We start from the raw sequence: 26,787 nt of genomic DNA on the forward strand, positions 1-26,787 counted from the left end.
TATTCTCGTCTTAAACTTTACCCAATCTTATGTTGTGTGTCAATATTCTTAACATGAGACTCTTAAATGTTACTGAAAACTGAGAGTTTGTTGTTTTTACGTTGCATTTTTTTGTTTTACAAAGGGAGCACCTATTCTCTTCAAAATATACAATACGTGATGTTAGGAGTAACTATGGTCATTTGAAAAGTACTTTGTAAATAAATAAATACAAGTTTTATGATAACATGTAATATATTCTGAACAAAAATATAAACGCAACATTTTCAAATCAAAATGTATTTGTCACATGCGGCGAATGGCAATGGGTTGCCATTTGATTGGCTGTTCAGGAGTCTTATGGCCTGGGGATAGAAGCTGTCTAGAAGCCTCTTGGATCTAGACTTGGCGATCCGGTACTGCTTGCCATGCGGTAGCAGAGAGAACAGTCTATGCCTGGGGTGGCTGGAGTCTTTTACAATTTTCAGGGCTTCTTCTGACACCGCCTGGTATAGATGTCCTGGATGGCAGGAAGCTTGGCCCCGGTGATGTACTGGGCCGTTCGCACTACCCTCTGTAGTGCCTTGTGGTCGGAGGCAGAGCAGTTGCCATACCAGGCACTGATGCAACCCGTCAGGATGGTGCAGATGTAGAACCTTTTGAGGATCTGAGGACCCATGCCAAATATTTTCATTGTCCTGAGGGTGAATAGGTTTTGTTGTTGTGCCCTCTTCACGACAGTCTTAGTGTGCTTGGACCATGTTAGTTTGTTGGTGATGTGGACGCCAAGGAACTTGAAGCTCTCAACCTGCTCCACTGCAGCCCCGTCGATGAGAATGGGGGCGTGCTCGGTCCTCCTTTGCCTGTAGTCCACAATCATCTCCTTTGTCTTGATCACATTGAGGGAGAGGTTGTTGTCCTTGCACCACACGGTCAGGTGTCTAACCTCCCTATAGGCTGTCTCATCGTTGTCAGTGATCAGGCCTACCAATGTTGTCATCAGCGAACTTAATGATGGTGTTGGAGTTGTGCCTGGCCGTGCAGTCATTCTATTTGTCCAGGGGTGAAAGGGCACTGTGGAGTGCCAATAGAGATTGCATCATCTGTGGATCTGTTGGTGCGGTATGCAAATTGGAGTGGGTCTAGGGTTTCTGGGATAATGGTGTTGATGTGAGCCATGACCAGCCTTTCAAAGCCTTTCATGGCTACAGACATAAGTGCTACGGGTCTGTAGTCAGTTAAGCAGGTTACCAGTTGGTCAGCGCATGCTCGGAGTACAAGTCCTGGTAATCCGTCTGGCCCTGCGGCCTTGTGAATGTTGACCTGTTTAAAGGTCTTACTCACATCAGCTGCAGAGAGCGAGATTACACAGCCAACTGGAACAGCTGGTGCTCTCATGCATGCTTCAGTGTTACTTGCCTTGAAGCGAGCATAGAAGTAGTTTAGCTCGTCTGGTAGGTTCATGTCCCTGGGCAGCTCTTTGCTGTGCTTCCGTTTGTAGTCTGTAATGGTTTGCAAGCCCTGCCACGGTGCAGTAGGATTAGATCTTAGTCCTGTATTGACGATTTGCCTGTTTGATGGTTCGTCGGAGGGCAGTGTGGGATTTCTTATAAGCTTCCAGGTTTATCATGCTCCTTGAAAGCTGCTGGAGAAATGCTCATTAACTTGTTGTGCATATGGAACATTTCTGAGATTTTTAATTTCAGCTCATGAAACAGGGACCAACACATTACATGTTGCATTTATATTTTTGTTCAGCATAGTATATTCTTGATTGTTTGTGAGGTGTGAAAACATTTAAATGTATCTAAAATATGTATTACATTATATTACATTCCATGTATGTTTGACCAAAGTGGAAATCCAGTGTTTGCCCTCCAAAGAGTTCAAAACTATTGTCAAATGAAAGTCTTCAGGTCCAGCTGAGCTGTGGAAGGTGTTAGTGTATGTGACGTGTCAGCTGAGTGTACACACCAATACATTACAGTAGGACAGTCTTGGATGGTTCTAATCTACTGCATAGCATCAGGCTTTAAACATAGCTGTACTACTGTAACCTACAGTAAGCCCTGACATAGTAAAAAACACAAACCGAGCTGTACTACTGTAACCTACAGTAAGCCCTGACATAGTAAAAAACACAAACCGAGCTGTACTACTGTAACCTACAGTAAGCCCTGACATAGTAAAAAGCACCATCTGCAACTTTGTGTTCCCACTTGTTTGGAAAACTGTGGGGTGGGTCTTGGCAACTGTAACTGCCATTTTAATTCTGTGGTAACACCGTGCCACCCCCAAAGCCAAACACAAGGGGGCGGAGTTGAGCCCATTTCAGTGACTGTTTGTTGAAGAGAAAGCGGCTTCCGTATGTATTTAACTTTTATGACAATGCATTGTTCCAATCGACTGACTTTTCGTGTGTAGTTAAAACAAACTTGTATTTCATCCAACCGTTTGTATGTATTTATATTATAGTTCATAAAACATTCTATGATTCTAGCATTGTAGTCATTACATAGCTGTGATATTTTAACAGTTTTGTGCTTCTTTCGTGTCACTGCTTCTGTTTCACTTCTTTGGTCGGATAGGGATAAGGGTGCCATTTGGAATGTACACTATTTAGTGCACCTTTTGAGTAGTGCTCTAAATAGGGATTAGGGTGCTATTTGGGAATTGTGACGCAGCCACAGTTACTCGAGCATTAAACAGCCAGTATAGTCAAGATTATGCAGTACAATACCCATCAATACTGTACTTATAGTTCGTTCACCCAAATTAAATATTGGTTTCATGACCCTGTAAAAGGTGAGACCGCAATGCATGCTTTGGTTTTGTTCACCTGACCACTGTCTCCAAATGCTAATTTGTGTCATTTGGGTGAACTCAAACTGTTTGTACTGTACACAACCTTAACCACAGTGTTAGTAAACAGTAAAGTGACATTCTCACGTCAGAACATTGTTTTAGATCACGGACTTGCTGATTGGTCTGTTCTAGAGCAGCGTTTCCCAAACTGGGGTGCACGCGTTGTTTTTTTGCCCTAACACTACATAGTTGATTTGAATCAGGTGTGTAAAACAAAAATCCAAACCGTGCACCCCATGGAGTCCTCAGGACCCAGCTTGGGAAACGCTGCTCTAAAACACTAGCCCTAGACTTGCTGATTGGTCAATACACGCCCACCTGCTTACTCTTTACAACATTAAAAAGGATAATTTATACAAACGCGGTCATTTTCCTTTGAGATCCCATAGAGAATGCCTTCCCACACACACGTTAAAAAAGACAAAAGACATGTTTGATACCACATTTATACCAGTCATCCTCAAGACATTTGACAACTCAGCCCTTGTACCGTACACAGCCAGTAGCGCTCCAGGACCAGAGCTGACACATATACAGTAGGCTAATACTCCCGTCAACCCAGAGAGATTATGGAACAGTCTTCAAACAAATTGAGGATTTCTTTCTATAAGACGGAAATTGTATTTTGAGTTATGTACAAATCTAGAAGACACAATCTCGTCATTCTTTAAAACGATGAGACATAGGCAGGACAAAAAGTTGAATCACAACGATAAAAATACCGTAGGATTTTACAATAGTGGTGATTGAACACCAGTTTGGACAGGTTAACTTTACAGTTAAACAAGTTTACTTTGGGTTAACATCTAGAACCACATACCTCAGTCCCTTTAACCAAAATGTGACCCAACAATGATTGTCACATATAGAACAGAGAATATCATGTGTTCTACAGTCTAAGAATTGACAGGTCAACATCTTCAAAAAGATAGTGGTCAGCATTAGAATGACACATTTCCTGAACAAATTCAGTGATATCTGCTAACCAGACGCGTAGACCTCTCATTAAGCGATGGTCAGACGATGGTCTTGTATTGCTAAAGAATTCAGATGGTTAGTGATTCATTAAGGGCTGGGTTTCATCCATATCACAGAAGATCCAGGTTCAAATGTAAAGGTAATTTCCGATTGCGTCGACGTATACAGTGAATGCAGTCTCCGCAAACGCAGGAAAATTCACTAACTTTAGATTGAGAAATAACTCGGATCTTCCACCATACGGATTGAATCCAGCGATCAGGCAGAAGTACTAAACATGAAAGTCTCTGGAAAGAAGTTGAGATTCATCTTTACTCATCCCGAAAAACTCAAATCACTCCCAGCTTGCTATTAGCTAGCTCGTGATTCTACAAGGAAGTATAGCAACCAATCAGATTGCAGATAGACTGACAATAAGATTCATGATACACACACACATTCATTTCTTATTTCCATATATTCCATCATCTTTGATTTCTTCATCATCCTACGAGATGGAAGCTATACAATGTTTCTTATGCAGGAGTGGCGTTTCATTTATTTATTTTTTTATTGAAAAAAAATAAAGTGGAAAACCCCTCAATTAGCACATGAAAAATCACAAAATATTAACACTGTTCATGTCATACATTGTGTGTCTGCTTGAGAGAGAGAGCAAAAGAAGGAGTGAGGGCGAGAGAAAGGAAAGGTGATTTATAGGTTACTGAAGAGTTCGTTCCTCTTGCTCCAGTCCATGGCAGGGGCCTTCTTGGATGAGCGTTTCTGGTGAGCTCTCTCCTTGGCCTGGGCAAGAGACATGCTGAGGCTCGCATTAGGCTCCTTAACCTGAGGCACCCGGACCTAGAGAGAGAGAACAGTATGTGTTACTCCATACGTAAAACTGCCACGGGGGGACCCCCAACATTCAATACATTTAGAAAAGGTTGGGGGTCGGGGATAGAATATGTATATATGCAGTGGTAAAATGTATAGAATTGCAAGAAAATTGCTTTAAAAACGGCAACATTTTCCATCAGCCTCATAACAAAATTTGTGGAATTGCATTAGTAAACTACATGACTGATACGGTTTTCAAAATAACCCTCGGGGCCATAAAGTCATGTAGAATAGCAGAAACTTTTTGATATTATAATAATAATTCACAGGAATATTTACATAAGACTCAGTCATCTTTTGTATCTTCTGAATATTTATCTTGATGATTAGTGACGACTTATCCTTCCACTTATACTGCGTTTTCAAAACACCCTGCACATTGCAGGCACGCACACACACACACACACACACACACACACACACCTCTGGTGGAGGGGTGCTGGCAGCGGATGTTGGTAGAGAGGCAGTGGAGGTGGTGCTGGATGTCGATGCACTGACAGACACCTTAGGCTTCGCTGCGACCTTACCATCCAGCTGTAGAGATAAGAGACAAACACACTATAAAACGCAGCTTACACCTTACTGTTCAACTGTACAGACACACACCCCTTGATTACCTGCATCACACACACACACACATCAGCTAAACACTTCAGAAACATGCAGCACGTTGTCATCACTGCCATCACCAGTGGGTGTGATCATCACTGTGGCCACTAGGGGTCGGGATTCACCTTGTGGTACCCTACTCACAGCAACCGGTGTGATTCTATTAACTGGCTGAGACAACACACCAACACTGATCACTGTGCAGTCTTTTATTTGCTGCTGAACATTGACACCCATTCTCATTGGCACCCATTCTCATTGGCACCCATTCTCATTGGCACCCATTCTCATTGGCACCCATTCTCATTGGCACCCATTCTCATTGGCACCCATTCTCATTGGCACCCATTCTCATTGGCACCCATTCTCATTGGCACCCATTCTCATTGGCACCCATTCTCATTGACACCCATTCTCATTGACACCCATTCTCATTGACACCCATTCTCATTGACACCCATTCTCATTGACACCCATTCTCATTGACACCCATTCTCATTGACACCCATTCTCATTGACACCCATTCTCATTGACACCCATTCTCATTGACACCCATTCTCATTGACACCCATTCTCATTGACGGGGCTATAGCGGAGCAGGATGAGAGTTTCAAGTTCCTTGGTGTCCACATAGTTGTGAAGAGGGCACGACAAAACCTATATTCCCCTCAGGAGACTGAAAGGATTTGTCATGGGTCCTCAAAAGGTTTTACAGCTGCACCATCGAGAGCATCCTGACTTGTTGCATCACGGTCTGGTATGGCAACTGCTCGGCCTCCGACCGCAAGGCACTACACAGAGGGTAGTGCGAACGGCCCAGTACATCACTGGGGCCAAGCTTCCTGCCATCCAGGACCTCTATACCAGGCGGTGTCAGCGGAAGGCCCTAAAAATTGTCAAAAGACTCCAGCCACCGTAGTCAGACTGTTCTCTCTGCTACTGCAAGGCACCGGAGCACCAAGTCTAGGTCCAAGAAGTTTCTAAACAGCTTCTACCCCTCTCTGTTGTCATCTATGCATAGTCACTTTTTAATAACTCCACCTACATGTACATATTACCTCAATTAACCGGTGCCCCCACACATTGACTCTGTACCGGTGCACACTTGTCTCGCTTGTTACTTTTATTTCTTATTTTTTAAATGCATTGATGGTTAGGGGCTCGTAAGTAAGCATATCATTGTAAGATCTACACCGGTTGTATTTGGCCATTGTGACTAATAAAATGTGATTTTGATTTGATCACCTGCTCAGAGACATTATAATGCGTATGTTCTCTACTCTCAGCTCTGTTGCCCTGAGTTAGTGGGATAGTCGGATAGTTAGCCATCTCATCTCATTAGCATAATCTCCAGCACGCCTCAGGAATTACAGAGGCTCCCAATCCCAGAGAGAGAGAGCACACTGGCCCACTGTCCACTGCTCTGATCCAACAGTTACCATGGTGACAGGGTCAGCCACGATATCGTCGCCGCCAATCCCCTAGGCTCGTTCCCAGGGTGTCATGGCTTCTTTGTCAGTCAGGGACAAATCTTAATGTGCGTCCCAAATGGCACCCCATTATCTATTAAGTGCACTGCTTTTGACGAGAGCCCAATGGGTAAAGGGGACAGGGTGCCATTTTGGGACACAGCGTTAGTGTCACTGCTTTAGATTGGTCTGCTCTCAATGAGGTGTGATTATAGTGAGTGGTTACTACCGCACCCCCATTTTAGGCTTATTTAGGTTTCTGATTTACCAATTCAAGCTCTGAATCATGTGAACGTGTACGGCAGAGCGAGAGAAAGAACATTAGGTCTAGGATGAGTGATTGTTGAGGAAAGTTTTCCCAGGAGAACCGTCCTAATCTCTGTCCAGGAATGTCCACTTTGGTGATAAGAGCCCGAGAGAAGTGCCCCCCCACCCACCCTCACCTCCTCTTCTTCTGCTCCTCCATTGGACACAGGTTCAGGAAGAGGTCCTAGAGGAAACAGACAAAAAGCCAAATCAGCTGACCGGTTCTGTGGAACAATAGTTTAGTCACCATTGTGGATAAGGTATAGTGATATTACGCACACACACGTTCAAAAGTTTGGAGTCACTTAGACATTTTTTGTCTATTAACATCCAATTGATCAGAAATACAGTGTAGACATTGTTAATGTTGTAAATAACTATTGCAGCTGGAAACTGCTTTTTTTTAATGGAATATCTACAGACGTACAGAGGCCCATTATCAGTAACCATCACTCCTGTGTTCCAATGGCACGTTGTGTTAGCTAATCCAAGTTGATCATTTTAAAAGGCTAATTGATCATTAGAAAAGCCTTTAGCAATTATGTTAGCACAGCTAAAAACTGATTAAAGAAATAAAGAAATAAAAAACTGGCCTTTAGACTAGTTGAGTATCTGGAGACGTCTGTATTTGTGGGTTCGATTACAGGCTCAATGGCCAGAAACAAATACATTTCTTCTGAAACTCATCAGTCTGTTCTTGTTTCGAGAAATGAAGGCTATTACATGCGAGAAATTGCCAAGAAACTGAAGATCTCGTACAACGCTGTGTACTACTCCCTTCACAGAACAGCGCAAACTGGTTCTAACCAGAATAGAAAGAGGAGTGGGAGGCCCCGGTGCACAACTGAGCAAGAGGAGTGTCTAGTTTGAGAAACAGATGCCTCACAAGTCCTCAACTGGCAGCTTCATTAAATAGTACCCGCAAAACACGAGTCTCAACGTCAACAGTGAAGAGGCGACTCCGGGATGCTGGCCTTCTAGGCAGAGTTGCAAAGAAAAAGCCATCTCAGACTGGCCAATAAAAATAAAAGATTAAGATTGTCTGGTCTTTTGCCCGAGGAACCCTGCCTAGAAGGCCAGCATCCTGGAGTCGCCTCTTCACCGTTGACGTTGAGACTGGTTTTGTATATGGACACCCCTTCAAATGAGTGGATTCTGCTTTTCAGCCACACCCGTTACTGGCAGGTGTATAAAAATCGAGCACACAGCCATGCAATCTCCATAGACAAACATTGTCAGTAGAATGGCTTTACTGAAGAGCTCAGTGACTTTCAAACTTCTGGATGCCACCTTTCCAACAAGTCTGTTCATAAATTCTCTGTCCTGCTAGAGCATGTCCCGGTAAACTGTAAGTGCTGTTATTGTGAAGTGGTAACGTCCAGGCGCAACTACCGCTCAGCCGCAAAGTGGTAGGCCACACAAACTCATAAACATAGTCTGTCCTCGGTTGCAACACTCACTCCAAACTGCTCCTGGAAGCAACGTCAGCACAAAAACTGTTCGTCGGGAGCTTCATGAAAATGGGTTTCCATGGCCAAGCAGCTGCTCACAAGACTAAGATCACCATGTGCAATGCCAAGCGTCAGCTGGAGTGGTGTAAAGCTCGCCGCCATTGGACAAAAGGGAAACACGTTCTCTGGAGTGATCAAATCAAAGTTTGTCACGTGCGCCAAATAGAACAGGTGTAGACAGAGTGAAATGCTTACTTACAGGCTCTAACCAATAGTGCGGAGAAGAAAAAAAAGTGTGTGTGTATGTAAGTAAAGAAATAAAACAGTATTTTTACAGACAGTTGAAAATAAGAGGAACAAGGCTATATACAGTCTCCGGTTAGTCAGGATGAACAGAGAGTAGCACTAGCGTAAAAAGAGGGTTTGGCAGGTGGTGGGACACAATGCAGATAGCCTGGTTAGCCAATGTGCGGGAGCACTGGTTGGTCGGGCCAATTGAGGGGCCAATAGTATGTACATGAATGTATAATAAACAGAGAGTAGCAGCAGTGGTTCCAACTTCATGGCAACAGTTTGGGGAAAGCCCTTTCCTGATTAAGCATGACAATGCCTCTGTGCAAAGCAAGATCCAAACAGAAATGTTTTTTTGAGAGCGGTGTGGAAGAACTTGACTGGCCTGCACATAGCCCTGACCTCAACCGCATCGAACACCTTCGGGATGAATTGGAACACCGAAAATGAGCCAGGCCTGTATCGCCCCAACATCAGTGCCCGACCTCACTAATGCTCGTGGCTGAATGGAAGCAAATCCCTGCATTAATTTTCCAACATCTAGTGGAAAGCCTTCCCAGAAGAGTGGAGGCTGTTATAGCAGCAAGGGGGGGGGGGGACCAACTCCATATTAATGCCCATGATTTTGGAATGAGATGTTCGACGAGCAGGTGTCCACATACTTTTGGTCATATAGTGTAGTTCTTCATTGGAATCACAGTCCTGTATGATGTCAGTGTTATTGTTGACTAATTAGTACTGTGGATATGTAATATACCTGAATAAAGGGTTGGACTTTAGTGCCTGACTCTTCTGTCCTAGATTTTAAGGGACTTTTGCATCCTCCACACCCCAGCTGTCAACATGAATACTGTTGCCATGACTTCATCATCTTCAAAGAGAAGGCTATTGGCTTGGTCTAGGTTTTTTGATAGTCCGAGTCGATATTCACGTAATAATATGAGATTCCTGTCGACCACAAATTGAGGAAAACAAAACATTCTTTCTCCGTTGACCCACATTGTAAAAGAGCCACCTTCGTTGTACAGAAATGACAAAACATGCTGAAAAGCTGTTGTTCAATGTACATGCAACCAGGTCAGAAATACCAAACTACAGTTCGTAATACTATGGAGGGAAATAGAGCCAGCGAGAAGACTCTGTGGCTTCAGGTTATTTGATGTGGGAGACTGGGGACTGTGTCCAAGTAGGTTGCTACTATGTGTATGTAAAACATTTCACCACAGGTAAGACATATAAAACTTGTAATTCTATTCACTTTATTGTCCATTTGTTTGTGTTGTTGGTTTTGACTACCTTAATGTTTACGGTCAGTAGCTAGCTAGTATTCACTCACGTGGCTGCTAGCGCCGTCATGGAACGGGCATGAGGGAAGCCATGGTCGTCAACCGGTTGATCTTCTAAATCGATCAACAAACATTTCTATAGAAAAGCCAACAAAGGTTTTCACTCCTTTTTGATGTGATATGTGTTGTGGGCGGTAGATGCACTTGACTCAGAAGCCCTGCGTACCAAGTGTTGCCATTTCATCTGTCTGAGAAGACAAACCGCCTACCCAGCGGACTGGGAGACATGTTGCTAAATCGAGTGCTGCCTACTGTGTTGGCCAGTCGGATAGCTCAAATCACCATGCCTACAGCTTCCACGACCAGCTAAATTTGATACTAGCCAACGTGAAATTTCATAACTTTTAAAACATTGACCAGTGAGAGAGATTGTCAAAGAATACAACAAAGAGCTGCTGTTTGAGTTTATCTTTAATATTTTATTTCAGCACTGTCAACTGTTTTTAGTCAACACTATTCTAAAACGTGCTTCTCCCTACTCCCCCTCACACTGCAGCAGCAATAAATGAGTAGCCAAGTCCATCGATAGCCCTGCGTTGTTATTAATATTAGCAGCTGGTCGTGTCTATTTTAATACCTAGGAATATTTCACTTTCTCTGGTCATAAGAACAACATGAATTTGTGCGATGCAACTTTTTTCGCAATCAGGTGGAAGACATGTTCCCTCTCTCTGGTCAGTCTACCAGAGGAAAGGAAGGAGAGAGCAGGGATCCTCTGCTGCTCTCTCCCTGAGAATAACAATATTGGCAGGCCAGGCACATAGCCAATATGATGTGATAATGTATTAGGCCTGCTGCAAAAACCTCATTCCTTACAGAAGTCTTTTTGTTCGGTTAATGTTCCTTTTAAGTCACGTCTTGAAACAATTCTGAGCGTTACATCTCGGCTCGCTTTTTGCCTACTAAAAAAGTGACCTTGAACATGTTCTAAGTAGTGAGAACGCCCGGGAGCCATTTTGAAAAGTCATCTTCAGACATGTTTTACATTTCTTCAAATGTAGTTTTGTGATAGACCAAATCAACCAAACAAGAAAAAACTGTGTTTGAAAAAAGGTGACGTTTTTGCTGTGAGCCAATGGTGTAACCTAGGTAACCACAGGTTTTTTCACCACAAGTGGGCTGTAATGTTCTATCTAATACCGACTGGGACTATGGCCAGCTAGTCCTCCACCCCCAACTCCAGTTTAATCATTAACTTCAACAAGGCCACTGTGTGTACGTTTGGAGAGAGATTGACTACAAGTAGTACTTACATGGAAGTCTATCACTTCCTTAATCCTTCCTAGTCAATTTCTACTGAACTAATCTATGACCAAATGACCGAAGGATTCACAGAAATCTGTCTGACAAGCGTTTTTCCAAGGATATAGTGTGTGTGTGTGTGTGTGTGTGTACCTGTGAGGTGGGCCTCAGTAGGAATGACGTTGCAGCTGTTGAAGAAAGCTTCTGCTTCACGATCCACCACCAGTAGACTGGTCTCATCTCCCCCGGCCTTGATGGCTGCTACCACCTCACTGTGCTGCATCCCTACTACTGACATACTGTTAACCTGGTTAGAGACAGAGAGACAAAGAGAGAGAGACAGAAACTTTTAAAAAGTACAGCCGTCCAGTACATTCCCCTTGATGACAGAGAACAGTGAGACAATATAGTTGGTATGGGTGGTCATCTTTTGGGAGTTTAAACTGAATTAAACGCTTAGGGACGCTGTAGCAGTGTAGCCTAGTGGTTAGAGCATTGGACTAGTAACCGAAAGGTTGCAAGTTAAAATCCCTGAGCTGACAAGGTACAAAATCTGTCATTCCGACCCTGAACAGGCAGTTAACCCACTGTTCCTAGGCCGTCATTGAAAATAAGAATTTGTTCTTAACTGACTTGCCTGGTTAAATAAAGGTAAAAAAATAAAAAAAGGAAGCACCCTAGTAGGAACTACCCACTGCTGTAGGACCCAGTGCTGCCTGTTGAATTCCTACAGGAGAAAGTCCGAGGTGGGAATATCGTTTAGAATCAATTCAATCTCTCACAGACTTCCATAGTGATCACACAACAGAGCAGAGCCCTGATAGACTGATCGCTGATCACATTCTGTGTGTACACCATACCTAAGAACGGTAGCTCACAAACGTTTCCCTGGTTAGTAGAAAGCATTAGACTTACAGCCTTGACCTTTGTCAGACACTGTTTGAAGTCAGTAATTGAAGTGTAATTCAAGTCAGAGACAGACAGTGGTCGTATTACGACATGGGGACCAAGGGCCCGAAAAACAACAACTGTATCAAGGACTGTTCCCCCTTCACACTAACACAACTGGCCTTGAAAAACCCTCTGTTTTTGTGTCTCTCGCCCCCCCCCCCGCGCAGAAAGTCATTTCCCAACAGTGCTTTACCTAATCCCAGTACTGATTACCATCCCCACTCTGCCAGTGATGTAATGAGATTACAACACACATTCATCCTCAAGGCAACTGTCTGATTGTCATATCGATGTCATATATACATGTCTGTACTAGTTGATAAAGGTGAAGACAAATAGTACCAGAAGAATATTGCACTGCATTGCTAATATGGTTCAGGGATGAGAGCAGGGATGTGCTGCTGAGTAGTTGGCTTTATAAAAACATCCTGTACAGAGTCTCTGTTTGTACAGTAAAGATATGTACCTGTACTATCTTGTCCTGCGGTTTGAGGCCAGCCTTGTCAGCAGGAGATTCCTCGTCCACAGCTCTAATGTACTGGCCCGGTTTAGACTTCTCACTGTGCAAGTTGAAGCCATAGCCCGTCACACCCTTCTTCATCGAGCACAGACGAGGACGCAGCTCTGCCTTCGAGTCCTACAGAGAAAACAGATCTTGTTAAGAACATATCTATACCTAGAGAGAGTGAGACAGCAAGAGAGAGACAGAGAGATAAAGCATGTCTAGTTCAGCACATATCTACGCTGTTACATGGAGAGAGCAGATCTATACCTCTACAAAGAGCAAAATCGCAGATTGCTCATCACAAAGAGAACAATTAGCACAAACTCCACATTTAAAGCAACAGTTGACCTGGAATGGATATAAAACATGTAGTTAAAATACCATTAGTGTGACAGAGATCAAGACGGACTGGATTCTAGCGTTCAACAACCATCCGAAGACCAAGAGAGAAATAGGCACGGTTCCTGTTCTCAATGAATTAGAGAACACTCCGTGACAGGTTTACACCGGAGACAGGGAGCTGGGACAATTTAAACGTCGCCCTGTGTCGTTTTATTAGTGCAAATGTGGAACATAGACGGCTAGCAAGGGAAAACGGACATGAAGCTATTGGACCCAGTGCACTGCTGTTACTAAATACTCACCAAGCAAGCACAATTCAGTTTCTTTAAGAACACTATAGCTCTTCCAAGTAGGGTTGCCAACAGTTCGTATTAGCCGGGATGTCCCTTATATTGGGGCTAAATTGGTGCCGTTTTTTCATCCAATCACAGTATAGTGTAAACACGGCAATTCCTGCGAAGTCATTTCTGTTGTTGTTCGGTCTGTTTGGCATATCAAGGAAATGTGGATAAACCTGCAAAAAAGACAAGAAAAAATATACTGCAGCTACAACAGACAACGGAAAGCAAAAAAGACGTGGGTTCAGCCAGTCAGTGGTGTCTCGACAAAAGCTTTCTGTACTTTATGCGGTCGGGAATTCTCAATTGGCCATGGAGGGGAGAATAACCACAGAAATGCACATGAAGGCCACGCTCGCTAAAAAGGTGCTAGCAATATTGGTTCATTTTTCGTGACGTCTACTGCAGAAAAATGACAAAAATCGCGGCAAGTGAAGCCTCGTCTATGTACCATACGGTTAAACACAGACTCTGCTACAACAGCACTGACTGTCTTGTTAGGTTCAACGGGGCTTTGTTTCATGACTCAAATGTTGTGAAGATGATGCACTTGGGAAGAACGAAAGCAGAGAGGATTACAATTCGTTTTGGATGGTCTGTCCCCGAACGAAGGTGAGCCCGTCTATTTCTCTGTTGCCAGTGATGCCTCAAACAAGGGAATCAGAAAAATGTTTCCAGTGTGTGTGAGATATTTCTCTGTGTCTGATGGAGTGTGTGAAATTCTGCGACATGTTTGCACACGATGGCTCGCTCTTCAATCCAGCTGTCGACCGTCTCCTGCAACGCTGGGGAGACCTGTCCTGTGGCACTGAAGACTATTTTTTAGTATGAAGAAAAAACAGAAGCTGCCGAGATTTATCTGTGATTTTTCCCACAACGTAGGGTGTGTTTTTGACCAACTCGTAAAAAAAGCTGGAGGAAAAACTCTGCATCACAGATGTTTACGGGGAAGTCAAAAAGTTTAAAATGAAGATGCTTCAGCGGAAACAGGACAGCTTTTTTGGATACAAAACCAAGCAGATGATGGACAAACAATTGTCAGCACAAAGGTCCAAGCAGCAACAGGACTTTGAGGGTCTATGACACTGTCATTACAAGTAGTTTGATTACTCATCCAGAAAATGTTGTGGTGGAACTGAAACCAGTCGACCTCTGAGGAGCTCTCCTTCACTGACCTGGAGCGGGTGGTGGTTGCCCTCAAAATGACAGAGACAGTCAGTATGGACCAACTCTGAAGAGTTTTGTGTTAGCCGGGAGGAAATACAGAAAGCCAGACAGGAAACCACAAAATCCACCAGTGATAAATGGGTGGCAGTGTTCCAAAACCCAGGGAAAGACAACTTCATCAACATGTTCAGGATTGTCTCATTTGTCCTCAGTGTTCCAGACTCAAGTGCCTTTGTAGAGAGGATTCTGTCTGATGACCATTAAATGGTCTGACTCAAGAAACAGATGCAGCACAGAGCTGATCAAAATTAACTTCAAATATCTGAACTGCGACTTGTCATGGAAGGACCTCTCTGGCTATGCAACAGGACTGCTTGACTCAGTCTAGAGCAGCAAAAATATCCATGGAAGAAGTAGACGTATTCATAGAAGTGATTCATGCCCCTCTTTTGCATTTGAAAGGTTTTGTCTGCTGTCAAGTTCCAAACTGAGATTTCTTTGATCATTTATTTTGAGGATTGTTTACATAATGATACAGTTTTAGTAAAGCTATAGGCTAAACGGAATATAAGACTGTTTTGCCTTTCCAACTAAATAAGAATATAGCGTATATTCATTCACACAACACCGTGGCACCGTGCACTGGCACGCCACCTTTTGGCCCTTATTTGGTAGTGAGAAAGTTGGCAACCCTACCTCCAAGCTCCATACTTGCTTCTACATACTATAGTTGTTCTATGAATATGAACAGTAGGACAATACTGTATCGAAAAGGAGCAGTTCAGACTCCAGGCTGTGATTGTAAAATAGAATTTGTTCTTAATTGACCTGCCTGGTAAAATAAATATTAAAAACACAACTGCGTGGCTTGGGTTGTGTGCGAGCGTCCGTTAAACTATGTCTCAAGTCAGTGACAAGGCTTGCTAGAGAGTCTAGCTGGGCTCTGGACTGGTGTTCAATGTAACGGACTAATCCAGGAGTGGTCATAGGCTAGACTAAGCATTGAATCCCACTAGAGGTGGAGACAGGCTAACAGCTACATAGGAGTGGTCATAGGCTAGACTAAGCATTGAATCCCACTAGAGGTGGAGACAGGCTAACAGCTACATAGGAGTGGTCATAGGCTAGACTAAGCATTGAATACCACTAGAGGTGGAGACAGGCTAACAGCTACATAGGAGTGGTCATAGGCTAGACTAAGCATTGAATCCCACTAGAGGTGGAGACAGGCTAACAGCTACATAGGAGTGGTCATAGGCTAGACTAAGCATTGAATCCCACTAGAGGTGGAGACAGGCTAACAGCTACATAGGAGTGGTCATAGGCTAGACTAAGCATTGAATCCCACTAGAGGTGGAGACAGGCTAACAGCTACATAGGAGTGGTCATAGGCTAGACTAAGCATTGAATCCCACTAGAGGTGGAGACAGGCTAACAGCTACATAGGAGTGCAGTAGCAGCAAAGGGAATGAGGTTAACACCACAGCCAGAGAGCGGTTGCAAACCAAACCTCCATGTTGGCACCAACCAAACTCTCTCTTCAAAACATTCTCATTCCGAACCAGAATGCAATTGTTCTTGGAACTTTTGATACCAATATGTCATCCATTAGAATTCCAAGTTAGCAGAATTCTATAAATGCATATGGCTGCGCTATGGTTCAACACTAATGACAAAAAAAACACCCTGATTGGTGTTAAATCCCATTTCAATCATAACTACTGGAACAGATAAGATGCTGAAAAGGTGGAGAGACTTTATGACGGGTGGATATAGAGGCCTATATCTATTTTGCATACTACAGTAATGATAGAGAACAATCATCATATAAAAAGTGCTCCTCCTCCACTGATAAAAAGGGCTGTTCCAAAGATTAACGATTACAGAGCAACAGTCACCTGTTAATAATTATGTTACCAACCTTAAGAGCAACCTTTGCATCCTGAACGTCCACCCATGTGATGTGTCTCCCTGCTGTAGAAAACTTGCTTCCAGAAAATAAACCCAGTTTATATGATTCAGATCCTGCCTTCCAAATGACACCCTGTTCATTATGGGCCCTGGTCACAAGTAGTGCACTATATTGGAAATAGGGGTCAGTTTGAGAGTCAACCACAGAATATGATTGGTTTAATATCCTAAAATGGTCAGAGCAGAGTTGTTTCTGGCTGGGATGAACATGGAAGGTCATTATTGAGCGTTTCATTGATTCACACATGGCTTCATAACCATTGACACAGGCCGTATGACAGCTTCAGTACTGAATGGTACATTAAAACTATTACAACTCATAGTACAAAGGATGGAGGCCAGGAAAATCTCACATTCCTGACTGTCAAGTGTCAACATGAACATGATTTTGGATGTGGAAGCCACAAATAGTATGCACACGCACACCACACACAGAGAGAGAAGAAAGCACTGAGGGCCATCTAAGGTATCCAGTTAATACAAGCACAACAGAGAGAGAACCAGCCTATGAACCAGAAGGAGAAGAGAGAACCAGCCCGACACAGGAGGAGAGCAATTATACACACACACCCCCTCCTCACACATCCTGCTGGTGTCAGTCACTACGCCCATGTCCAGCTCCAATCCCAGGTCGTCCTCGGGGGGGGACTGGGAGACCAGGCAGGCTGACAATGAGAAGTTTTGTCCTGGGGAGACAGAGAGGCCTGAACCCCTGATCCCCAGCCAGCCGCTGCCACAGCAGAAATCTGCACTCAAAACACTACGAGGGTGGTTTCCTCAGCCAGCCGCTGTCACAGCAGAAATCTGCACTCAAAACACTACGAGGGTGGTTTCCTCAGCCAGCCGCTGTCACAGCAGAAATCTGCACTCAAAACACTACGAGGGTGGTTTCCTCAGCCAGCCGCTGTCACAGCAGAAATCTGCACTCAAAACACTACGAGGGTGGTTTCCTCAGCCAGCCGCTGTCACAGCAGAAATCTGCACTCAAAACACTACGAGGGTGGTTTCCTCAGCCAGCCGCTGTCACAGCAGAAATCTGCACTCAAAACACTACGAGGGTGGTTTCCTCAGCCAGCCGCTGTCACAGCAGAAATCTGCACTCAAAACACTACGAGGGTGGTTTCCTCAGCCAGCCGCTGTCACAGCAGAAATCTGCACTCAAAACACTACGAGGGTGGTTTCCCCAGCCAGCCGCTGTCACAGCAGAAATCTGCACTCAAAACACTACGAGGGTGGTTTCCCCAGCCAGCCGCTGTCACAGCAGAAATCTGCGCTCAAAACACTACGAGGGTGGTTTCCCCAGCCAGCCGCTGTCACAGCAGAAATCTGCACTCAAAACACTACGAGGGTGGTTTCCTCAGCCAGCTGCAGCCACAGCAGAAATCTGCACTCAAAACACTACGAGGGTGGTTTCCTCAGCCAGCCGCTGTCACAGCAGAAATCTGCACTCAAAACACTACGAGGGTGGTTTCCTCAGCCAGCTGCAGCCACAGCAGAAATCTGCACTCAAAACACTACGAGGGTGGTTTCCTCAGCCAGCTGCAGCCACAGCAAAGACTCTCAATCTCTGATAGACAAGCAGTTGTAAATGGATTGATGTTTTTCCGGGTGATTTGAGCCGTTTGTTTTGAGCTTTGGCAACACTAGTTGTGCCGACTTAAACTGCACAGCTCAAAACTGCACAGCTCAAAGCATCCAAAACAAGCATTTGTCTATTAAAGTACTCATTCAGCTTCAAGTATTTTGTTGAAGCTTTAAAATGCAGCAGAGTTACAGAGCAGCGAGCTCTAAGCACTCAACCCACCAGCAGCAGCAGACTGTCACTCGTCTCACTACAGTACATCCAAAATGGCACCCTATTCCCTATATAGTGCCATAGGGCTCTGGTCAAAAGTAGTCCAGTATTTTGGGAATAGGGTGGCATTTGGGACAGATCCCCGTCTCTCCCTCTGTATTTGTCCAGGCTGTCGTGCGGTTTTCTGAAGCTGAGACTGGAACGGAGTAAATAGGCATTTTAACATCATAGAATTTAGCCAGTGGTAACTTGTGGAATAAACACCGGCTGGAATGAAGTTAATTCCATTTGAAATGCATTTTATTATTTTGGAACTTTTGTTCGAGCAACGGTGTCTAGATGGAATTTATATCTCGCTCTCTCAACCGCAGAGCAAATACTGGGTAAGGTTGTAGACCTACTGCTAACAGTAAGTCTTGGAGGCTGTCAAAATGACAACCTCAATTCCCTTACTGTGGCACGGAGTCTTCATAATACTAATGGGCGTGTGCACACGCAACTGCCTTATCCTTACTCATAAAGATTAGCATATCTGCATAGCACCGCCTAGCTTACATGTGGAAACTAAAAGCCTGTAAAAACTGGACTTTCTTTTTGACATAACATTCCTTGGTCCTGCATCTCAAAAGGTTAACGTTTTTACAGCTCCCTACAGAAAGATTGTGATATTCAAATTGGTAGTTACAGTCTTGTCCCATCGCCTCAACTCCCGTACAGACTCGGTAGAGGAGAAGGTTGAGAGCCATGCGTTATCCAAAACACAATCCTGCCAAGCCGCACTGCATCTTGACACACTGCTCGCTTAACCCGGAAGCCAGCCGCACCAATGGCGACCCCCAAAATGAGTCACTGGAGCGCAATGGAACAAGGACATCCCGGCCGGCCAAACCCTCCCCTAATCTGGACAACCCTGGGTCCATTAATGTGCGCCACCTCATGGGTCACTCAGTCGCGGCCAGCTGAGACACAGCCCGGGATCGAACCCGGGTCTGTAAGTGACGCCTCTAGACCGCTGCACCACTCAGGAGACCCCCCACAAAAAAATGTTGCCATACAAAATATAAAAATGCTTCCAAACATCCTTCCTCTCAATTAAGTTTCTATGTGAGAATTACAAAAACAATCAGAGATGCCAAAAATATTTTCCACTCCTGCTTCCTTGGAATGGTCCTGGTGGCTAAGGCTTGTGGTCCTCTTTGGGGGATTCTACAGTTTTCAATGTGTCTTTATCACGGTACCATTGTTGAAGAAGAGATGGATATCTAGTGGCATTAGATAGTAAACCAAAACATTTAGTCCATCCTTGAAGAATAAAGGGTGCTTTATTGGAGTGTGAAATTAAAAATATATATTTCACCCTTATTTTACCAGTTAAGAGTTTGTGTGAAACCCTTGAACTTAGAGCTGCACTTTTGTCTTGCACAGCCACCTAGAGATAATCAACTAACTGGAGAAACAGCTAGCGCTGCAAATTCAATCAGATCTGTCAACACAGAACAGGCTGAAGAGAGATGGGCTGATAGCAGTAGACTAGTTACAGGGTCAAGTTACGACACAGATTTCATCCCAAATGGCATCCTATTCCCTATATAGTGCACTACTTCTAACTAGGGCCCATAGGTAACAGAGTGCCATTCGGGGGTCACCCATAGGAAGATCCTAGCTTCACCGACAATATTGCAACACACTGGATGAACACAGTAACTAGACACAGCAGTCGGTCATCCAAAAACACCTTATCTGATAACATCTCAAGATAGAGCAATGATTGGACCTGTGTTTGAACATGAATAGTGAGTCAGCATCAACGCATCTGACGGGCGGACAGACAGATGGGTGTGGTAGGTATGGAGGACTGGCTGTGTGTGTCAATCCTTTTTAGATAGGAGACCGGTGTGGGCATGGGATAACAGTTGATTGAATGTCAACAGAGGAGTGCTGTTGGTTATAGAGGGGCCTTTCACCTCTGCTCTGGTCAAAGGTTACAACATAACGCGGCAAACAAGAACACCCCATGGCTGAGCTACATGACCACAACATTACCATGGCATCACATCAGTCTCCCTCTCTGTCGCTCTCTGACACCAAGACTGAAGTTTACCAGAGAAACAGGCTTTTGTGAAAGAACTCCATATAGACATGTTTTATTATATGATAGACACATAATAATAATATGAACTGCCATCAACTTCATCTTCCTTTAAGGTTTCTGTTTAAAACCATGAACAATCTTCCCCTGTCTTCCTTTGTCATGACTCATTTCTGATCTGCTTACCCACACAGTCAGAGAGTTGTGTTCTCTGACACAATATAAATGACTTCCATCTCCTCTGTCTACCAACCAGCAGAACAAACACTAGCTGTCTCACATCTTTCCTGTTCTAGTTGTTCTAGTCTGGCACTGTCATCAACGGTGACAATGCTGTCTGGCCTGGCGCCATGGCAACACACAGGACGTGGTTTCCTCAGATAGACTAATGATACCGCACCACCCTAAACATCAGATACCGGTAGCTCCATGGCTCTTCATGAACTAATTGTCTTTATACAGGGTTCTGAGTTGGCTTCCAACCTGTAGAGAATATAATGAAGATTGACCACTCAAACGGTAGTCTGGACAGTCCGATACAAAGGTAAGGCATCCCCTATGGACCAAAGCATCTCTAGCAAGCATCATAGTAAGACTTACACCATGGCCTAACCTACTGTGCTCTCTACTGGGCCTGGAATCTCTGCACAGCTATGCCAGCAAACCACAGGCCTCTTGACACACACACAGTGTAGAAGCTCAACGTAGCTGTGTTAGTTCTGAATGATTACAGAGGAGGAGCATACAGAGCCTGAAGCTCAGAGACAAAGTGTCGCTCATAACAGAGAATCATTTCACTCACACAAGGGCCCCACTCACACAAGGGCCCCACTCACACAAGGGCCCCACTCACACAAGGGCCCCACTCACACAAGGGCCCCACTCACACGTAGAAGCTGAATGCAGTTCTCATCTCTGTCATGTTATCAGAAGTCCTTTTTCCAGGTTTGTTCACAAGGTTTTTTTCTGGCTGTTTAAGACCTCACAGCCTCATCACCATTAAACGGATGTGTTAAAACTGCTGCATTCACTCCCTTTATGTCTAGTAGAGGGAGAACCAGTCAGACAGCCTGGGTTAATGGAAGGGTCTTAAATGGAGGGCCTCAAAGTTTAATAACAAAACACACACCATTACACAAATCAATGAGTAATACAATCACGTGATTTGAGGTTGTTATATGAGTAACCCAACAGCCCGGGAGGAAAGCGTCGAGCTCGGGCTGGGCGATAAATCAATAATTATCCAGGTAATTACTTCACTCAATAACGATATAAAAATGTATAGATTCATTTTCGATAATGTTGATATAGAATAATTAGGTACAACAGTCCATTTCACCTCTGTGACGCAGCAGGAACGTGCGGAGAAGTGACAATGTGCACGTGGAGAGGTACACGCCCACTAAAAACCACTTAGCACATCGAGTGATGGGGGAGCTATTAACCACAAAATGAGTGATGTATGCGAAAACAGTGGCAGTGATAGCCATGGAGAAGGAGCAGCTTCCAGCGAAGAAATTATTCATGAAAATGGTTCAACTGTTTCAGTCATTTGGAAGCGGTTTGGCTTTTTGATGTCTGACAAAGAGCAGAGCAATGCTCGGTGTAAAATGTTGGCTACGACAGGTGGCAACAAAGTAATAAGACAAACCCTTTTCAACATTTGAAGCAAAAATCACTCTTTGGAACATGCAGGAAGTTTGAGTGTGAGCCACGGTGTTGATAAACGCCCCTCAAGCACCAGCCAATCTAAGGATGTTGCCCGAAGCAGTCAACACTGACAGTTTATGCCCTACAAGCAAACATTGAAAAGACAATAGACATCACAAATGCTATTATGCATAGCATTGCTGAAGACATGCTACCAAATAGCGCAGTCGAAAAGGAAGGTTTCAAGAGGCTTATCAATTTCATTGACCCCAGGTACCTGCTCCCTGGCCGCATGGAACCATTTTCCTTAAAAGTAGACTTTTGTGTAGCTCACATAAAACATTTTTTATTTAACTCGGCAAGTCAATTAATAAGAACTTCTTATTTACAATGACGGCCTATCGGGGAACAGTGGTACTGTCAGCTCGGGGATTCAATCTAGCAACCTTTCGGTTACTGGCCCAACGCTCTAACCACTAGGCTACGTGCTTAGTTCAGGCATTAGGCAATCTTGAGTCTGAAGCAGATATGCAACTTTTAAACATTATTTGATTAATATCATGACAACCATCGTTATCGAATGAAAAAAATATATAGATATCGTGATAATTGATTTGCCATATCACCCAGAACTACTTTGAGCCATAAGGTATTGATCTTCACAAACTATGTTGGCAGTCAGCCCAGTGTGTGTGTGTGTGTGTGTGTCACTGAGTAAACAACCCGGAGCAGCAAAGAGCTCTGGGAGATGTCAAGATCATCCAAGGGCTTGTGAGTACTAGTTGTTATGGTGACCCAAATCAGGATCTCCGTGGTAACAGATTAGACAGTGTGGCAAATCTGTGTTGCCTTGGCAATAGAAGACGAGACAGGACTAAGAGGAGGTGGGGAAAGCGGGGGTCTGAATCAAGTTCAACTTCACTGCAACACATTGAAATCCATCGCTACCACTGTAAGACCCCTTGTGCCATTATGGAAATGCATGTGACAGAGAGACTCTCCCGTACCCTTGTATACTTTTTAGCCAGCCGTTCTGAATGTAGCCGTCACGGGCCAAAATTGGTCCCTGAAAATGGTATACTACGTCACATACTGTAATATGTGCACCACGTTATCCCCCGCCCCCCCCCCCTCTGCTCTCGCTCTTCCTGCCTCTTGCTAGCTGTCACTCAAATGGCGAGGGCCTGAAGCTCATTGGTTGAACTCAAATTGCTAGAGGACTGGCCCACGTGGGTGAAAAATGTAGGGAAATAAAGGCACAGCACAGCTCCCAGAAAAACAGTCGCTTTCAAACTAAGGATTTCATGGCTAATTGAGGTAAGACAGTAATTCTGCTCATAGATTATGCATGTTCATAAACTGGGTGGTTCGAGCCCTGAATGCTGATTGGCTAACTCTATGGCCCTTACATATACCAATGACGTGTTATATGAGACCGTATACCACGGGTATGACAAAACATTTTTACTGCTCTAATTACGTTGGCAACCAGTTTATAATAGCAATAAGGCACCTCGGGGTTTGTGAAATATGACCAATATACCAGGGCTAAGGGCTGTGTCCAGGCACTCCACGTTGTTCGTAAGAACAGCCCTGAGCCGTGATATATTGGCCGTATACCACAAACCCCCAAGGTGCATTATTACTTAAATTAACACATTGATACATCCAGCCCAAAAGGGTTTTAAATACTTAGTCGCCAAAATTCTCTTTAATACAATGTTGTAACAATGCTGTAACTGCAGTAATAAAAAGTGTAGTTACATAGGGATAAGGGCAACTCAATGGCACTACACCCAGATCAATGGAGAAGAACAACACCCACGATTATATGATGAGAGACGTTTTGAAATCTCACATTGAACAAGGCTATACCAATAGAGTACTACTTTTGACCAAAGCTTAATATGCCCTGGTCAAAAGTAGTGCACTAAATGAGTAATGTAATAGGGTACAATTTGGGACGCTACCCTAAGACTAACACCAAGGTTATATAGTTATATTATAGACAGGTTCTCCAGTACAGACTGATGTCTAACTAAGGTTCTCCAGTACAGACTGGGACTATGTCTCAAATGGCACCAGATTTCCTATATAGCCAAGTGCACTACTTTTGATGGCTCTGGTCAAAAGTAGGGCACTACGTAGGGAATAGGGTGGCATTTGTGATGTACACTGGGAGGAGGCAGTGTACTCAGGATGAAGGAAGGACAGCAAGATGTTTCAGGGAAAAAAAATAACTAGTAAATACCTGTAAAAGAGTAGCCAGAGATTGCCTACTGCTACTGGGTAATGGTTAAAAGGTCAGGGTGAAGTTGAAGACATGGAATTCACTTCCTGATTTTAGGACATAATGCCATGTTATTGGCCAAAGAAAGAGGGAGGGGAGAAAGAAAGGCTGTTTCACTGTCATCACTAACAGTCATTCCATCTTAACAGCTCTCTGAGTGTAGCATTCTGCCCTCCAGGGTCATTCCATCTTAACAGCTCTCTGAGTGTAGCATTCTGCCCTCCAGGGTCATTCCATCTGAGTGTAGCATTCTGCCTTCCAGGGTCATTCCATCTTAACAGCTCTCTGAGTGTAGCATTCTGCCCTCCAGGGTCATTCCATCTGAGTGTAGCATTCTGCCTTCCAGGGTCATTCCATCTTAACAGCTCTCTGAGTGTAGCATTCTGCCCTCAAGGGTCATTCCATCTTAACAGCTCTCTGAGTGTAACATTCTGCCCTCCAGGGTCATTCCATCTGAGTGTAGCATTCTGCCCTCCAGGGTCATTCCATCTGAGTGTAGCATTCTGCCTTCCAGGGTCATTCCATCTTAACAGCTCTCTGACTGTAGCATTCTGCCTTCCAGGGTCATTCCATCTTAACAGCTCTCTGAGTGTAGCATTCTGCCCTCCAGGGTCATTCCATCTGAGTGTAACATTCTGCCCTCCAGGGTCATTCCATCTTAACAGCTCTCTGAGTGTAGCATTCTGCCCTCCAGGGTCATTCCATCTGAGTGTAGCATTCTGCCCTCCAGGGTCATTCCATCTGAGTGTAGCATTCTGCCCTCCAGGGTCATTCCATCTTAACAGCTCTCTGAGTAGGGTGTCCAATCAAAAACATATAATAATAATCCTCTAAATGAATAATCCTGTGAAGATAATCCTTTAAGGAAAAAATAATGGACAAACCGCATGTCTTGATCATAATCCGTTCAAAAGTTATTGGAGTTCTTACCACTTGTAGGATGGCCAGACTAAATCAATGGAGGCCAGATGGGGAATTTTTTTTTAAACTAAAATTGCATCACATCAACTAGGCTGGATTCTATGTAAGAATTAAGGCTACCTGACAGGCTCACTTTCCTGTTAAACTAGTCATCTTTCTCCTCAAATCCAGAGGACATAAAACATTAGAGGTAAGATGGATATTGATTGAAACGTAGTGTTTTCATATTTTTACACTTAATTCAGCTTGTGTCATGTTAATTTAGCCTTTTACGACCAACAGAAACAACGTTGAAGAGGAGTACCATGTCATCAGAGCTCTGTGCTTATTACCAGATGTATTAGGTTACGAAATCAGACTTTTTAGATATAAAGTTAACATATGATTATGAGAGACTCCATAACAATCATATTTGTCTTGGTAAAATGTATTTTATAACATCAATGTAAATCACCAAAGCGTGTTTTCACCCATTCTGGTCAGAGTGGTTAGACACCCTACTCTGAGTGTAACAGTCTGCCTTCCAGGGCCTTACTCCATCTTACTAGAAGTAATGAGTGCCGGTCTTTGAGGGTTTTTCCTTTCAAAAGGCTAAATGCTGGTTAATCCCTCAAGGCTCTCACACACACACACACACACACACACACAGTTGAGAACGAGATCATTATGAGTGTTTGTGGTGAGAAAGGGGTAAGGTATTTCAGGCTCAGCCTCCTCTTCGCTTTCCTCTCTGGCCCAGTCTCACTCTTTCTCCTTTTCTCCCCAGACAAACACATCACAGACAATGCCTCATTCTGCGCCGCTGGGGTCTCCAGGGAAACCGAGAGATGGACACAGTCCTCCAAGGTGTTACTGGTCATAATTTCCATGTGGTCAACTTGACACCATTAATAAACACACTCAGTCTCTGTGCGTGTCCAAGCACAACTCCAAGACCATCATTCAATTTGCTGACGACAACAATGGTAGGGCCTGATCACCGACAACGATGAGACAGCCTATCGGGAGGTGGTCAGAGACAACAACCTCTCCCTCAACGTGAGCAAGACAAAGAAGATGACCGTGGACTACAGGAAAAGGAGGGCCGAACACGCCCCCATTCACATCGACAGGGCCGTAGTGGAGCAGGTCGAGAGCTTCCATTTCCTTCATGTCCACAACACCAACAAACTATCATGGTCCAAACACACTAAGACAGTCTTGAAGAGGGGAAGACAACAACTATTCCCCATCAAGAGACTTAAAAGATTTGGCATGGGTCCCCAGATCCTTAAAAAGTTCTACAGATGCATCAGAGAGCATTCTGACCGGTTGCATCACTACCTGGTATGGTAACTGCTCAGCATCCGGCACAG

At 44.1% G+C, this 26,787-nt stretch overlaps 1 protein-coding gene across 2 annotated transcripts in view; it reads right to left on the reverse strand.

Annotated features, from left to right (window-relative positions):
* Positions 1-3,274: 3,274 nt before the first annotated feature.
* LOC135523410 (Na(+)/H(+) exchange regulatory cofactor NHE-RF1-like) overlaps positions 3,275-26,787 on the reverse strand; it is a 29,186-nt gene continuing 5,673 nt past the window's right edge. Inside the window, exons 2-6 of one of the 2 annotated variants that reach the window (XM_064950061.1) lie at positions 12,831-13,001; positions 11,567-11,720; positions 7,215-7,267; positions 5,122-5,232; positions 3,275-4,662 (exon numbers count right to left, since the gene is read on the reverse strand). In XM_064950061.1, coding sequence (XP_064806133.1) covers positions 4,516-4,662; positions 5,122-5,232; positions 7,215-7,267; positions 11,567-11,720; positions 12,831-13,001 — 636 coding nt within the window. In that variant the 3' untranslated portion in view covers positions 3,275-4,515. The remainder of the gene's footprint in view (positions 4,663-5,121; positions 5,233-7,214; positions 7,268-11,566; positions 11,721-12,830; positions 13,002-26,787) is intronic. The other variant, XM_064950062.1, reaches the window with a different exon arrangement.

Source organism: Oncorhynchus masou, chromosome 31 (assembly GCF_036934945.1).
Source record: "Oncorhynchus masou masou isolate Uvic2021 chromosome 31, UVic_Omas_1.1, whole genome shotgun sequence".
Taxonomy (NCBI): Eukaryota; Metazoa; Chordata; class Actinopteri; order Salmoniformes; family Salmonidae; genus Oncorhynchus; species Oncorhynchus masou.